This window comes from Cyclopterus lumpus, chromosome 23, assembly GCF_009769545.1.
Source record: "Cyclopterus lumpus isolate fCycLum1 chromosome 23, fCycLum1.pri, whole genome shotgun sequence".
Lineage (NCBI taxonomy): Eukaryota > Metazoa > Chordata > Actinopteri > Perciformes > Cyclopteridae > Cyclopterus > Cyclopterus lumpus.
Genome location: NC_046988.1, coordinates 6624417 through 6642080, shown reverse-complemented (window position 1 = coordinate 6642080; position 17664 = coordinate 6624417). Strand labels below are relative to the sequence as shown.

The following is a 17664-nucleotide window of genomic DNA, read 5'->3' as shown; positions in this document are numbered from 1 at the left end:
TGCCGTCTATAGCTTGGATTAGGATTAAAAGGTGACATAAATTCTTATTCACCTGATGTGACTCAAGAAAAACACACACAAACAATTCAGTGTTTAAAAGTAAAAAATAATGTCTTAACAAGTATTCAAAACTGGGTGCTCCACAAATTAGAAAGCTGTGTGTGCACTTTTATTAATTTGCAGCTGATTCCTTTTAGCTAATTCTAAACAAATGAGTGACATAATTAGTATGTAATTAATACAGTACAGAATAAATGAGTATTTATAACAGTGTAAAAGCAATTAGATTTTTTCTACATACATAATACATGGAGTTAATAATGACTTTAAAATAGTAAACAAGGTTACTTTTATGCAGCTTGTGTATTTGTTCTAAACACAGACACATATATACACGCCTGTTGTTGGATCTTCTAACAGCCCTTAAATCATTACTGTATTATTTTATATGATACATCACACATTGGCCTTAAACTGTATGGACCGTATTTCTTTGTTTTGAATTGGAATTTAACAGATTTTCTTCAATTGTGAAAGTAACATTTCTTCCACATCGAAGATATATATTTATTTTCAGGTGTAAATTAATATGCTGATGAAGAGATAATCAGGAGAGAGAAAATTGTAGTTACTCAAGTGGTCTTGAGAAAATTAATATCCTCAGTGCTGGAAATCCTAAACAGCAGCTGGAAAATGTATAAAAATATAATTATTCTATGAATATCACTTCAAGTATGATTAGGAGATGTTTGTAATGCACATACTGTAGATACATGCACTTATCATCCAAAACCTTACACCTAAATGGACTTCAGCACTCAAAACTCATCAATTTTTCATTTTATACAACTAGTACATTTGTACACCAATTAAGCAAAGAGTATTGACAAAGGGAAACTATTGACTCCACCATTAATCATCGTGGACAAGATGTTTTCCATAGAATTCAATCAAAAACGTGTCCGAGGAGGAGAGGAGAGGAGAGGGGAGGAGAAAGGGGGGTCGCATCTTGTGGAGGTGACCAGGGCGCTCTGTTTGGCGCTGCTAATTTGCAATCAGAGACTCTCTTTGAGTTCGACCATGTCTCCAGACAGTGTGGATGGCAGTTGAGACAAAGCTAGCATTCTCCGCCGACCAAGGCCCCTCTTAGTTTTATTTCAGGCCACTGCTCTCAGACACAGACCATTCTGCATGGAGCACCGAGAAAGTACGTCATCAAGAGAGGGGGGGGAGGGGGGGGAAGAGAAGGAAGGCTCAAGGTTGGAGGACGAAGAGGAAGAGAGAGCGAGGGGAGGTTTTGACAAAAAAGTGGGAGGAGGGCCAAACGGCTGGCGGCTGGCTCTGCCCTCTCCGCCCACCCTACTCCTGCTGCACCTTCCTCTCCTTGGACGGTACCGGTGCCTGTTCCCCCCGTAACGTGCTGCATTGCAGTGCCGCGCCCCACATTGGAGATTTGATCGATAGCACTGCTCAGACCCGGGGAGCTGATCGTGACCTTTTCCCCTTCAACATCTAATGTTACTTACTCAAAAAATCAGATTTTATATAAGTACGAGTATGAAGTTCAGTAAACTCTTGAGGAGCTAACTCACACGCACCAAATAAAGCTTAGGTAAGGTATATATGATCCACAGTTTCTTTGTCACAAATGTGAGGGCCACAGCAATTAAATTCAAGCCTCATAATAATTTACAGACATGACTTCCAGATGGAGAGGTACAGATTCTGACTTTAGGAATAAAAGAACACTGGAATCAGATTGGTATAAAGTATTTAGGAGAGAAAACGCCCAAAAGCTCTATCCCTAACAGTTTCTGGTTGTACATCTCCTCCATTGTGATGGGCGTGCACACAATATTTTGGATTCAAGTTTTCTTAGTGTGGGTTGGCTGAGCATGTATGTTTTTACAAGCCACGCCCCTGCTTATTAAAATAATGAAAAACGAGTGAAGGATTAATAGCTTTTACGGGGGCTTTCTGAGAAAGCACATATGTATAACTTTTATCTAATTTCCTCTTTTAGAAATCAATAAAGTGTGAGCACACGTGCATGGCTGAACGCGTCCCTGCGTTACCACTTTATTATCAGCCGTCCTGTACAGTATGTTGTGGCTTGGTTGCCACAGGTAACAGGTCAATGATTACCCAGAGGGCCGAGGGTGTCCTCAAGCTCAGGTCAGAAGCATTTCCCCATGAGAGAGCGAGAAAACAGTGGGCTGCAAGCTGCCATCTGTAACTCTAGGCCTGCGCAGTTATCAGTCTTATCTCCTTGAAAAAGCTGCATTGTTTTCAGACCGTGTGTGTGGCTGTGATATGAGCAGGGCCACGCTTCAGGAGTTTGTGCTGTAGTTTGTAAAGTAATGACATTACCTTTTTTTTAAATTAATTTTAAACAAGGAGGCGCTACATTTGTTCACAGTATTCATATGATTGTCATAGGGCAGCCACCTGTTCAGCCCCGATTGACTCGATGACTGTTGTCTTTCATTGCACATCAATAATGTTTAAAAGCAGGCTCAGAAAAAGTAACGCTAACACAAACACAGAGGGGAAAAAAAAAAACTGCCTCTTTCCACTTTTGGTTTGGGCCGATTCCCACAGGTTGCTTCACTTGTTAGCTGCTTTCTTACGCTGGACCGAAAAGCACAATCCCCCTCAGTCTCACTCGAACACATAACAATGCCAGGAATGGCTGCATTTGTGCAGTACGACCATCAGGCAACATCCGACGGCCTAATTCATTCAATTTCTCCCTTCGCCATGCCAGCACAATTGGCCGGAAAGGGCACATGGAGGGGGGGGGGGGGGGCTGGAAATGCAAGGAAGCTAAAGTTGGTCACACAGTTTGGACAGCTTGAGGGCCGGATGGGTTAAAGCACGGGGACATGGGGCAGGCAGTCGGGAAAATGGGTGTCCTTTAGGCGATCACAGCAGGACTCAGTGATCACCCTGACACCCCCCTCCACACACGCACACACACACACACACACACACACACACACTATGGGCTGGACTATATCTTTAGCAGTGACTGGTACAAACAACCGGATCGCATGGCTCGACTTCCCCCCCCCTCTGCAATCTCTTTCTCTTTCTCACTTTCTTATTCTCTGGATGACCACAAACAGCCATTGTCACTGCAGCCCACAGGAACAATTGGGTTCTTATGCTGCGGCCGGTCAGGGGATGGGAGGGTAAACTACAGCAATGACTGCACTAAGTAAATTATAGTGGTTTGGAGAGGCTGCGCTTTGTGAGAGGTCCTGCAACTAAAAACCACCAGTTCAGCACTTGTGTTGCCTCTGCGTGTGCAAATGTCCACGACACTAGCAACTGTAGACTTCGTTCTTTCTTTTTTTTTTCTTTCTTTTTTTTCTTTTCTCGATTGCAAATGCTTTCAACTTACAGAGAGGGGCTGTGGAGAAGCACAAGTAGCTCCTTTTGGAAAGCACTCACACTTTGTCAACTATACTGAGTCACATCTTAGGAAGACTGAAAGTGTCCTAAATGCGTGAATGCAGGACAAAGCAGCGCTCCCTGTCTCCCTCCTTTCCTTTCCTCTCTCCTCTTCCCTCTCTCAGATCGAGGCTTCCGCCTGTCCAGCTGTCCTCCCGCGCTCCGATCACTCCACCCTCCCGCCCTATCCCCTTTCTACATGACATCATCTGCACATCTGTCGTTCCAACAGGGTGCTGGTGACACAGACAGCCCACAGAATTAGGAGAGCTCTTGCCCTCTGCCTTTGTCACCATCTCTTTCTTTCCTTCTGGCTCTCAGTTTCTTGCTCTTGATCTTCTTCTCCCTGTCCCTCTTTCCTCCTCCTCAAGTAAGAAAGCATCTATAGAGAAAAGCTCTATAGGTTGTTCAAAGTCATTCATTCTTTCCCTGCACACCTTGCTTCTTCCCCTTTTCCCCTGCCTGCCTTTCTCCTTTAATACGGTTGGATCTGACCGTTTCCTACAACGTGACATGCACATTTGAGCAGGCAGGAAACAGCCATTAAACTAAACGATCCACTAGCCTGAACTCAGTCTTGACCCGTGTGATTGTGCACAAACTCAATCAGCAAGGTCAGCAACATGATGTGACTCTTACGGAGGCTTTCTTTTCTTTTCTTTCTCGACTCTCTTTGATTTGAGCTATTAGAGACTGCTAAAAGAGTTAAGAGGTTGAGGTTGTAGTTATATCAATTTGTGCGTGTGTGTGTGTGTGTGAGAAAGAGAGAGGAAGAGAAAGAGAGTGGGAGCGATTTCTGTGTGTGTTTCGGCAGTAAGGCCCAACCCATAAAGGGCCAAGTGTATCTTCAAGGGAATAGAAACTTACAGAAGTGTAACACATGTTTGAATCCCAAAGCCCCAGTGCAATAATTTTTCACATACAAATTACTAACAGATCAAATCAAGCCGAGCTGGATCAAACCGGCTGCAGTGGAGTAACAAACCGTGGTGATGCAAATGAACAAATACAATTAATTCAACAATTAACACAGTCTCCTTAAAAAAGGTACTTCATATATTCTTTCTCTTTATCTAAAAGGGTTAAAAAGGGGAGGAATAGCAGCTCCCAAACAGTTTCAAACACTTTGTTTTCGTGAAATAATGCACGTTTACAAGTTTAAAAAAACAAAACATATTCAAATAAAAATAACCACAACTAAGAAAACGATTTGCTGCAGGAGTTTTTTTTGTTGTTTTGGGGTCCTGGTCTGACCCGAAGCAACTCACAGACAGAATGCAGCAGGATTACACAGGGGGGCTGGGGGGCAAACACAATACTAAATTATATAGAACATTGACATTTATTTGTGCATGTATGAGTCTGGATTCTCACTTCAGTAATTCTTACTAATAGGCATCTTTGTTTAATATGCAAAATGACCAAATGTGTCACTTTATGGTAATAATAAGCACATTAGATGTGTTCCTGTTGTTGCTGTGGACCCTGAAGCAGCTCTGATGGCTTTCGAATGTCTTTGTCAAATTCTAATTAACATTAGTAATGTCCATCTGTACGTTTAGTTAATTTACATTACTGTAAATGAAAAATTCTGTCAGTAGGGAAGAAAACCCGCTGCCTTTTTGTTACATGTGTGTGATCAGATTGTGTGTAGAAAAAGTGTAGACATATCTTTTTAATCTCTGTGGTTGAAACAAATTCATGAAAAGCAATAGAGGACACAATTATCTTTGATGACTAAAAGCGTAGCGATTTTAACGGAACATTTTTTTAGTGTGCCCAGTTTAAATGAACAAATATTAACGGTTACATTTTGAAATTGCGATGATAGGAACCAAGATGGTGGAACCTCTGTCGGGTGGTGGGAACGACAGGCTGCTGTATACAGCTTCCCCTCCTGTTCTTTGAAGGAGTAAAGAGCCCCCTTGAGGATCTCAAAATGACTCACTTCATTAACTCGTGCTTCCGATACACTGAGACAGGACGAGGCCAAAGTCGCCTCAGGATTAACTCTAAATATCTGTACAGTCTGAAATAAGTGGACAGAGAACGAAGCCAGAGGAATTCTCCGTCGTTTAAAGATGAATTTGTGTCTCGCATTTGATACTAAATGATACAAATGGAAGATGAAGATGAAACGTCTAGAAGCATATGGATAATGGAATGCAAGCGTCTGATGTAGTGAAGCGTGTAATAGCTGCTATTCTAATGTCATGAAAGACAGAATGCTGGCAGGGAATCAAACCAGAGAGGAGTGAGCGAAGGCCTCTTTTCTGGTGCTTTGTCTCCCTCTGCAGTGAAGACGCAGTAAAGACTGTCTGACAACAAAGAAAGAACAGAGTGACGAGCAAGAAGGCTAAAAGTGGAAAGAAAATAGCAAAGCACTGCACGCATACTACATTTGAATCAAACAGGCTGCATGTTTTGATTCCTATTAATATCCACGGATGATCATTTCCTTTGTTGGGAGCGTGCAAATGTACAATATTTATGCGTTTGGGGTTTGGAATGCGCATAGTTGGAAAATGCTCATCCAGGGCAAATTGTGCATTCATGACTTCCTTTAGATACAAATGAAAAATGAAATGAAAAGCAGCAGTTTTGACCCGCTTTGTCTGAATGTGCTGTGAACTTGTGTCCTGTAGATGAGCCCATTGAGGACTTTTTTAGTTAGTTAGCTCATGGTTGAAAAGACTTCAAAACCCCCCTCTGGTGATGCCGTGTAGCCCTATTCTCAACATCTGCAACATGTTTACAACTCGAAAATCTGTATTTTAAAGGAATCATTTCTTCAGACTTTCATATGCCTCGTGGCATTGTTCATCTGCTCTCGAAAAGGTTCAATATGCTTCAAAGGCAATAATTGCTCAAAAGTGGAATCGTTGTTCCTCAACATGGAAACAATTTCCCACTGTCAGCTCTGTCGGGTCCCATGAATGCTCCAAACAGTTTGAATTAGATTTGATGAAAAAGTAGTTGCTTTTAGTTGTGTCATAAATACTCTCTTGCCCGTTAACCCCCTTGCGGTAGTTTTGTTTTTTATCTGTCACACTCCATAATCCCCCCCCGGCGATATTCAACCACACTCGCATTCCAGCATGTGTTTTACCCCATTACACATATAAGCACCATGTGTTTGTGTTGCCACATTACGGTCTAAACAATGCCTCTGACATTGAGTTGGAGCTGCGTGCTCAATTTGCCCGTGTGCACTTGTCTGACCGAAGCGAATGAAGCCCATCAGTGTGTGTTGGTGGATCAGAGACACACGATACATGAGGCCTTCGATGGACGTCTTTTCCCATCTAACTCAAACTCAAATGACATACGTGAAGAATGACGCTGGCGTTATTCAATATTTTGAACCGTCGTGCCCATCGGTTTCTATGCATGCCTTTAAAAATGGGTTGCACGCGTATACTTTTTTTTAAAAAAAGGTGAACTAATTAAATTTTTTAAAAGCTAAGGAATTTAGCAAACATCACTGAAACAGGAGTAAACAGTGCTGGCTTTCAGAGGATTGACAGCAGTCTGCGCATTCATCGTAATAAAGGAACATGCCACCCACTTGATGTGTTTTCACAACGGCGCCCGATTGAGTTTAAAAATAACTTTAAGGTACAATGTGATCAGAATATCTCTTGATATGTCTAGGACCAAAGAGGTGTTCACTGACTTCCACAGGTGGGAAGTAAATGTATTTAGAGACAATCTTTTATGATTTTTAGGTGAATAAAACAAGCCATAGTCGATCTTACAGTAAGAGAAGAGGGTTAACGCCACGTTGTGTTGGTTTGATTTGTCAGCTGTTACCTTTTTTAATGGTGTAATTGTGTCGAGGCAGCTGACAGTGGGCTGACAGGGGGCCCGGGGTGTCTCTTGGTAATAGTGATGCCGGTCATATACAGTACTACACTGGGTGTTCTTTTATTTATTATTCCTCTTTGGCTACTGTCTGAAAACTAAATGGGATTTCAGTGGCGTTATCTTGTCTGGTCCACAAAAAATGATGCTATTTCTAGTGATTGTGATACGCTTTGTGGGATTCTAATATATGGTATTAGTTGATTTTGTGTATTTTTGTCTCCGGATCTTATCCCCAAAAACACTTTGCTAAAATCCGTTGTACTGTTTTCTTCTGGAGGCGTTTTTTTCTTTTCAAGTAAACAGCGTGGACACTTTAAAAAAGGACATGAAAGCACCGTACAGACTGGCCGCGTGAGGACAAGTGCACTACAGCAGTTTAGTCGCTTACATTGGAGAACTGACCTTCACACAGTTACAAGTGTCCAGTTACAAAGGCGAGGGTCATCGGTCAGCTGGTAGCCAGAGATCGTGAAGCAGGAATGAAGCTCTGCGTGATCTGACTCTCTGCTCCATATATTCTAAACAAGGTCCATGTGCATTCTTAAGTATTTCTAGTTTTGTTATGTTTGCACAGACAACATATCACATTACTATGCTGTTATCTTTTCTCGCAGCCCAGTTGATGGGCGTGCGAGCGAGTCCCTTCCTTTTCACTTCCAACTGCGTGTGGATGGGAGTGTTGTCTCACACTTTCACCAATGAGCCCGGCTATTCTGCAGAACAATGTCACTCATGATGAATTATCAGATGTTTACTATTATGTGCGACAACATCGTTCCCTTGACAACCGCTCAGGGACCCGGCTGATTTCTGGGCTCGAGGACAAGATAGGCCCAAAAGCCCATTGAGCCATAAGACACCATTATTAATCTGGAGTTTTTGTTGGGCCTGCGTCCAACTCGGGGGGTGGGGGGGGGGGGGGGGGGGGGGGGGGCCTCTGCGTCACCGCTCCAGCATCTCCTCGCCCGTCTCCAGGCCCGTCTCCATGTGGACAGCGCTATCGAAAACCTTTTCTGTCAAAACACTGACAGCTGCCCCAATAGATGAATAAAACCCCCAGTCGTGTTGGTTTTACTTTCATCCCTGACCTTGCAGCTTGATCAGCGGTAACAAGAATTCCTGCGCGCCCCCCAAACGTCCCGAGTCTCCAGGTTCGCGAAAAATATGAAAAGAAACAGATATCACGGTGCGAGCGCCAGGACAGTGAGTGCACGCTGCTTAAGTGCTGTCTTGGCTTTGGATATTGTGGTTTAGGAGGATTATTTGAAAAGAAAGCGAGAGGTTGATGGAGTGAGAGTAAGAGGCATACAAAATATACACACACATATATACACAAAGGGGTTCTGCCTCCGCTGACCACGAGACGTTATCTGCGAGTTGTCCACTGAAATAGCTGTCGACTAAGGCCCTGCGACCAGGTTCCAGTTAGCTCTGGACACGACCGCGCATATCTGACTGCAGCTACATCTACACGCAGTTTGAGTGGGCATAACGATAAGGACAATCTCATAACAGCCAAAGAATGAAAAGTATTCTATTATTTTATACTTTTCATACATCGCTGCAATCTCTCAAAAACGCTTGGTTGGCAGCCAGAGAGAATTTGAATTAAAAGGTTCATTTCCACAAACTGCCCTCAATCATTTTCTGAAGCCATTGGGTCTCAACTTTTCTCCAGATTTGTATCTCACTGTGGAATTATTAATATTATCTCCTCGTAGCTATTCGTTCCGCTCAAGTGAAGCTCAGAATGTCTCACATTTCGGGCCCGTGTCAACAACAAGCGAAGAAGACATGTACTTTGTCTCCTGTCCACTCTGTGAAGTAAACCTATAAAGCTCCTCGTGCTTTGAAGGGGCCGTGGAACTGAACAGGATGGCCCCCTCCCATTCTACTTCAAAAAAAGAAACCTCTTTAAAAGTTCCACAGCAAACAGGGTGCTGTTTGCTGTGGAACATCTCTAACAGGACGGATCGGCATACATTCCTTGTGTGCCGTCCTTGTTGGCTTTTCCATCCGCTTACACCTCGACACTTCACTTCAAAGACGAAGGGTTTAACAAGAAAAAGAAAAAGAAAAGAAATGTGGCGTCTAAATGCCACACGGTGCATTATCAAAGACCTCTCCTCCTTTCCCACATGCCACAACAACGCAGCCTTGTTCATTACCAAGTTAAACTTGATGAACTGCATCTTGCTGATACTCTACACTGTCCGCCGGGCACTTGAGAGCATCAATGTCAAGCCAGATGTGTTGGGGATGATGACATTTCCTTCATGCTGCCACATGAGGGCGTGTTGTTTGGTGATGCACGAGCAGAACATTGGAGCTGAAAGACCACAGACTCTCATCAATGACCGACTGAAGCGTTTCAGAGAGCATAACACACTGTAACGCCAGCTAAACCCGCACGTTGAGAACTGCAAAGAAAAGGAGAACTTCCCTGCACGGGTTTCTAATGCATACCAGGTGATACATGTCACACCCGTTCATCCGTCCACACAGGATTCTACAAACGGTTATTATTATCATTGTTTGGTAACTATTGTCTCGGTTCATTGATGAATTGTTTTGCCTAATAATTGTCTACACATGCACATTCTACATTCCCAAAGCCCAACAGTCCCCATACATGTTTAGTTCATATCATATGAGACAAAGAAAATTCACAATATTTCAAATGGTTGCTGAATACTTTTTTTAGGTGATGGTTTCGTCTCTAGTTGTCTTTTCCCTCTTTGGCCCACTTTCCAACATCAACAAACTACTTGGTAACTTCATAGTAAAGAAAGAAAACATGGCACAATAACATCCATGAGTCCTGTGGGGTTATTATGGAAAAGTGCAATGGTCTCTCTCTTGTTCAGAGACAAGGACGAAGACGTGAAATCATGATGGTTGACAATATTACATTTGAACAATACTGTATAATATATATATTAGAGAGCAGTTTTGCTTGTTATTGATACAGAAACGTAATGTCACATGTAAAATGTATTCAAGATGAATTTTGGGTGGAGAGAGAGAGAGAGAGAGAGGAGGAGGAGGAGGAGGAGGTGTTATGCTGGGATGAGGGGGTGCAGACTCGTCCCGGGGTCTGATGCACCGGGAGAAGCCACCGTCACGCACCCTTCCAAAGTCACAATAGTCTTACTTTTGAAGACGTGAGCGGCTCGTATACGACATCCGGAACCCAAACGGTCCCCCCCCATCCCATCATATCTCTCTCTCTCTCTCGCTCTCTCTCTCTCTCGCTCTCTCGCTCTCTCTCTCACACACCCAGTCCTCCATCGGTCCAGGTGGCAGAGCGCGCACTTCGGCCGTGGGATGCAGCCTCTCCTCTCCAACACATGGACAGCGGAGCTTGGAGCTGCCGCAGCGCGCCACGGCTCCACGAGCTGAAGACACCAGCCTCTCACACGGAAACGGAAAGAAGGAGACTCTCGGGACCGCCAATCAAAAGGATATCACACTTCTCTTCCATAATTCGAGCAGAAGCAGCTGTGTTCAATGCGCAGCCATGCTCATCATCTCGTCCCGCAGTGCGCTGCTGTCCGTCTACTACCCGCAGATCTTCCTCATCCTCACCAGCGGTAGCTACCTGTAGGTTTTCTTACCAATGACCTCCGTTTGCTCGCACGTCGCTGTGCTTTACGCACGAACTGGCCAATTTTACGCACCCGGAGAGCTGGTTGCTGCAGGTGGTTTTATTCAATCACTTTTTCGATGTTGCTAAAATATTGTTCTGCCATTGCAGCGAGATTCTTTTAGAAATGGGGTAAAACATTTAGAAAACATTGGTAGTGAATGTCGTGTAATAGGTTTCCTGCTATTCCACAACGTAACCCCCCCCCCCCCATAATATGAGCAGTTATGTCATTTTCATTCAGACATGTTGTCATAAATCGACTCGTTATTAAGAATCAATGACTTAGACTGAATTAAGCCAATGTTTAATCCACCTGCTTCTTACACGTGCATGCAGATGAGATAACCTGCTCTTATGGATTTACACATTCCGCGAGAATGACTGTCGTGGGAGCACCTCATCAGACATGAGCCATAATTGGAAAGCAGCATATGGAAGAGACATATTGGACTACTTCATGCTCTGCCTATAGGCGCGGGCCTATGGAATGAGCTCTTTCTTATGGCATTAAAAGACCCAGGCCCTCACAAAGAGAATGATTGCTGCACCATACATGCCTCTCATTCATAACAAGGGCAGGCCCTGAAACTTAAAAATAGCTGTGGTGGTTCATGTTTTCTGTAACACGGAAAGAAAGAGAGAGGCAGACAGAAATGAAGTGGATTTGGACCCAAATGAACCATTGTTCTCTTTAATGTCTTTATGAAAGTCCATTAGATTATCCAGAAAGTCTGCTCCTACCGTCTCATTTGGTCTTGATTATTTGGTTTGTTCTTTACGACTTGTAGACTGGCAACTGTAATAAAAACCGTAGCAAAAAAAACAACCTTACTGCTTATTGGAAACAAATCTCATAAATGTTGTCCCAAAATCGCCAAGTCATGTTCAGCCATGTTTGAATGTTCAACCGGTTTGAATTCAGGGCCCGGAATGCAAACAATATGCTGCAGTATGTTTTCAGGTGTAGTTTAGTTTTTTCCATTTCTCCTTCTGTGCCCTTCTGATACATCCCCATTTCTCTCTGCTCCAGGGCGCTGTCCTCTGTGGTCGCTCTAGGTGCCAACATCATCTGCAACAAGATACCGGGGCTGGCCCCCCGTCAGAGAGCCCTCTGTCAGAGTCGCCCGGACGCCATCATCATCATCGGCGAAGGCGCTCAGCAGGGCATCGACGAGTGTCAGTACCAGTTCCGCTACGGCCGGTGGAACTGCTCAGCCCTGGGACAGAGGACTGTCTTTGGACAAGAGCTGAGAGTAGGTCAGTCTGTTTGAAACGCAGCTTCTTTAAGTCGTTTTAAACATGTTTTTCTCAATGTAATCAAACGCAAAGTAGGCTGAGTGTGTGTGTGTGTGTGTGTGTGTGTGTGGGGAGGGGGGGGGGGTTAGGCTGTTATTAGAGACAATAGACAGATGGCAGTAAAGGAAGGCAGAGGGATGGCAAATTATATGAAACAAATGTCCTTGGCTGGACAACTTTCTAAGGACGCTAAAGTTCAAGGTCGGCGCTTTAAACCCCAGCGGCAAAACTGTTTTTACCTGTTAAACTCCGGCGAAAGTAAACAGTCACTTTAGACGCAGCAAATCCACGCTTTGAGGCACGAGTGTGGACCGACGTGTGATCAGGGCGACACATCCTTCCTTTTCGGTGTCACAACTGAGCCGTGGGCTCTGTTTTCTCATTCTCCTTGAACCGCCTGGACTTGTTCTCAGTGGCATTAGAAAAAGCTGCAGCGCGGCTCAACCAAGTGGCATGAAAGTCTTAAAAAAGACAAGTGTTGAAGCTTTGACAAACGCATTTCTGTTAGGAATACCACATGCAGCAACCACAATACATGTTCTGCCTCTTTTAAACACAAAAACCTGCAACTCCTCAAAGGACATCTAATCTGTAGCTCATGTGTGTGACATAATTGTGCTTGCACCACAAATTGTCACAGCGAAGCAAGTCATACATGGAATGTGAAGACTACCTTATAAAGCAGGGTCTAACGCCTATCTGGGTGTGCCATCTCCTGCGAGCATTCATCCATCCAACCTACTCAATCTATAAACACACAAGCCAACACATCTCCCTGCTTCTAGTCAACATTCCTCCCCGTTTTATTTCTCACAGAAGCCAGTTTGCTCCTAATGTGAACCTCTTATATAAATTGTATTTCAGTCCGAAATGTTTTGTTGCGGTCCTGCTGTGGGTTTGGATCCATGTTTAATCTAGCAGCACTGGGAGCAATCACTTCCTTCTACACGGGACACCGGCAGACAGACGTCTGGATCCCTTTATTTCTGTTGTCAGAGGAAATGTCTCTTTTCTCTTGTGGTGCGTGAACGAGCTCGGAGAGACGCTTTGGACCCAGCCGACAGGCCCTCAGATACTTCAACCAAATAAGTACTTTGTGGAAGACTAAAAAAGACTAAAATATAATTAAAAATGATTCATTATTGTGTAAACACGTAGGTGCAGCTTTCCTTGGATTCTCAGTGAGATCGGTCTTCCCTTTGCCATCTCCGTGTCCCTTGCGAGCCAGAGCCTTACCCGCCTCTCGTGTCGCTAACCTACCATCCACCCCTCCATTTGATTGACCTGCCGGACCTGTGCACTCATTAAGCATTGAGAGAGAGCAGAGAGATTCATGCTAACCACTAAATGAAGTCAGCTCCAGCAGCTGGATGGCAACAACGGAGCCCAGCATGCACTGCCGTGCAATCAAAACAAATCGTGGTGCGCCTGATGCCTTGAGAAATGCTCACCATACAATATATCGGAATGGGTCGCGGAATGGTAGCTTGATGAGAGAGGACTTCAGGGTTTGTTATGAGTTATGGACCAGGGGAACCGCAGGCCCGATGGTTTCTGCAAGTGAGTTTGTCAGGTTGGAAGGGAGCCATTAGAATCGCCTCTACCAGAGACGCCATGCATTAATACTTTTGGGAGGAACGGAGGCCCAGCATTATCCCGATTGGGGAGGGAGGATATCCTATACCCAATTGTTTTGCCAATAAATTAATTTCCCCCTCCATGCCATAAATATAAATGTGTTTATTCTGAAGTTCAAATGGTGACACACAAAAGCTCGGAAATGGCCGGGCTCATCTCAGTCGAGCCCGGCCACAGATTATTTCAACATGCAATACAGCGAGTATCATTTGCTATAATAATGTGGACCGCCTCAGACAGGCACAGAATGACATGTGAGCCGCGTGAGAAATTCCATTGATGAATAACATTAAGACACAGCAAGGCTATGAGTGCCCATCCAGAAGAAAAAGATCCTCCAGTCAGCCAGTAGATGTCACTTTTGTTGTCTTCACTGTACGGATTACTGTTCTGATACGTGACAAGAGCTTTTTCACAAATCAGCCAAATAAGTACATCTCTCAATTGTCGAAAGCTCTCTTTTATGCTAAAAATGTAAACAGCGTGTACATTAAAGACAAGTGGAAAAAGAAGCAGGACTGAGGCTTTGTGAGAAAGCTCGGGGGGGATTTTGGAGTTTACTGTGATCCTCAACTAACATGTCTGCTGGAAAAATGTTGTACGATATTTTAAAACACCACACCAGAAAAAAAAAAATACAAGAATACGAATTTGACGCATTGGGAACAATGTGGCCCAAGAAAAAGCAAATAATGTCCATATATTTTGTGACTGTCCCAAACTGTTAGATTGCAATGGCATTCATGAGACTCTTTATATGGGCCACGTTTTGTTTTGAAACCGGCACTATTGGCATCTCTCTATACCTCCCAAGTGTTTGGGTGGAGGATTTACACCTTCGCCAATTGGGTTCAAGTTCAAGTTGAAATAACCCCAATGACATCATTGGGGTTATTTCACAGAAGACATGATACCAATGTGTTCACAGTAGTACCTCTCATAACAAGTCATCCTAAATCCTCCTGCTGGTGCCACACCAGCGTATCTGTGTGATGGGCATGCAACTTTTGCCATTCTAGGTCAAGCACTGCAAGCACTGACTGTAGAATGTGTACAAAGAAGTACACGAAAAGCCGACTCAAATCAGAGTACTTGTAGTTTGCTTTCTGAGAGTACTCGCATTCCTCCTCTCCATATTCACTCAAGAGTCTGCTCGTTTCTCTTCAGGCAGCAGGGAGGCAGCATTCACTTACGCCATCACTGCAGCCGGAGTTGCCCACGCGGTGACCGCGGCTTGCAGCCAAGGCAACCTCAGCCAGTGCGGCTGTGACCGCGAGAAGCAGGGCTACCACGACCAAGAGGAGGGCTGGAAGTGGGGCGGCTGCTCGGCCGACGTCAAGTACGGCGTGGAGTTCTCGCGGCGCTTCGTAGACGCCCGCGAGATCAAGAAAAACGCCCGCCGGCTGATGAACCTGCACAACAATGAGGCAGGCCGAAAGGTAACGCCAGCCAGTCTGACCCCACGAAGGATGAAAAAAAACTAGAATCCATCTAATCGATTGTTGGGGTTCATGGCTGAAAACATCATATGACACCATATTCCAGTTAAATCTGTGTCAGATATGTAGACTGAAGGAAACGCCTGATTCTGAACCACGACTTTAAGTTATCAGTTGTGTATTGGCATTATTAGCTATAATTATATCAACCCTAAACTCAATGCATAGATGATTTAACTCCTGTACACTAGAGTGGGACTGTGTATGTGTGCAAAGTGCAAAACGTGGCCGTTGTCGCTGCCAAAATGGAGTTGTGCGACAGCCTTAGTCCATTCAGGGAATTACTCCGCATTAAGGGAGGATACTATTGCAAGTCTCCCCCCCACACACACACACACACTCTCAGTGGCAACACTAAAGTCTTCAGAGGACTAATGCCCCCCAGAATGAGAGCCACAAAGGGGAAGTCCCTGATCTGACAAACAAAGTTACTTGAGGTTCTAATGACCCAATAATCATACCGTCTTATAATAAAAATGTGAAGGTAATCTTTTTCACATTAACATCAAGCTCAGTCACGAGGGCAAACAGTCACCTGTCAATGTTGTCATCTAAAATATTTGTCTGGTATTATAATATAAATCTGGCTCAAACCACAATGTAATTCCACACGTGCATGGTTGCACAACAGCTCCGGTCACTTTTCTCGTGCTGTCACGCCATTTTGTGGTCTGAAGAAAGGTAGAGTTAATTAGAGGCTCCAGTCTTGGCCTATGAGTTATTTTCCCCAGGTTTTTTGACATAAAGTTGGCATACTGGTTGGAGTGCTGAAAGCTGAAGTGTCCGCAGAAAGCCCAGCTCGCCAAAGGAGACGGATGTGAAGGCCATGCGATGGCTATTAACCGTTTCAAAGTCGAGCTATAGACGTGTGTAAAATGACCATTTATGTATTAACCACATAGAATACATTTTCCCCTCTTAACCATCTCTTTAAAGTTCATACAGACCTAATTTCCACTCTCTGTGTGATCAGATCCTGGAGGAGAGGATGAAGCTGGAGTGTAAGTGTCATGGCGTGTCTGGTTCCTGCACCACTAAGACCTGCTGGATCACCCTGCCAAAGTTCAGAGAGATTGGTTACCTGCTGAAGGACCGCTACAGCGGGGCAGTTCAAGTGGAGCCAGTCCGGGCCTCGCGCCTCCGCCAGCCCTCCTTCCTACGACTCGTGGAGGCCCGGGGCTACCAGAAGCCCACGGACACGGACCTGGTGTACCTGGAGCGTTCGCCCAACTACTGTGAGGAGGACACGGCCACGGGAAGCACGGGAACGCGGGGGAGAATGTGCAACGGCACCTCGACCCACACAGACGGTTGTAATTTGATGTGCTGTGGCCGCGGTTACGACACGCACCACTACACGCGCATCTGGCAGTGCAACTGCAAGTTCCACTGGTGTTGTTTCGTCAAGTGCAACACGTGCAGTGAGAAATCAGAAGTCTTCACATGCAAGTAGGGGAACGAGGAGTCGGAGGGGGGCACTGGGAGCATTGGAGAGGCTGGTGGAAATGGACAATGGTTGAAGGTAAGAGGGTTATGGCAAAGTGGAATTTGAAATGAAGGACTCTGAAGTATTTATTCAACAATTTGCACATTTTTACATCCTGTTTTGGAATTCTTTAAACGGAGGGAAAAAGACAGACTAGAGGGTTAGAGAGTACTGAAACAACACTTCCTCTGCGCGCTGGTTTACCAAACGGACATGATGCAAACGTGTTGCAGTCGAGAGGATTTTCTCTTTTTGCCTCCAGCAAATCAATATTTGGAAGACAACATCTTGCAAAGATGTAGCTCACAAGAGGAAAAACAACAAGGACTATTGTTGGATGTTGAGAAGACTTTCGTAACACGCCGATTGGAAATGCTACAGAAGCGAAGCGCTTCGGACGACAGGAGAAAGATGGAATACTTTTAACTGTACGCTCACACTGTATTCTGTTTGAACACTGAAAATAAAACACAAAGTATTTATGGAAAAAAAATATCTTTCAAACTTAAGTCGGATAACAAACTCAATTGCTGTTTAACATTTCTCATCGGTCTTAGGATCTTAAATTGCTACTGAAAGACTTCAAGCTGGGAGTAACAGATTTACAGCCACTAAACTAAATTCCCTGCTCATTCCTTTTTATTCATCATCAGTTGTCTGTGGCGTATTTCGCTAAAGATAAGCTATTTTTCTTTGGCGCTCACAGCCACATCTCTTTTGTTTTTCATGGAACGTCGTTGCGTCGTTGACCCCTTTTTCAGAAAATACTCCCA

At 44.4% G+C, this 17664-nt stretch overlaps 1 protein-coding gene across 1 annotated transcript; it reads left to right on the top strand.

The window, feature by feature from the left end:
- The first annotated feature begins 10843 nt into the window (after window positions 1-10843).
- wnt7ba (wingless-type MMTV integration site family, member 7Ba) lies at window positions 10844-16858 on the top strand. Its single transcript, XM_034526643.1, has 4 exons — window positions 10844-10926; window positions 12003-12229; window positions 15074-15345; window positions 16379-16858. The coding sequence occupies exons 1-4, from the start codon at window positions 10844-10846 to the stop codon at window positions 16856-16858; spliced, it is 1062 nt and encodes a 353-aa protein (XP_034382534.1).
- The last annotated feature ends 806 nt before the right edge of the window (window positions 16859-17664 follow it).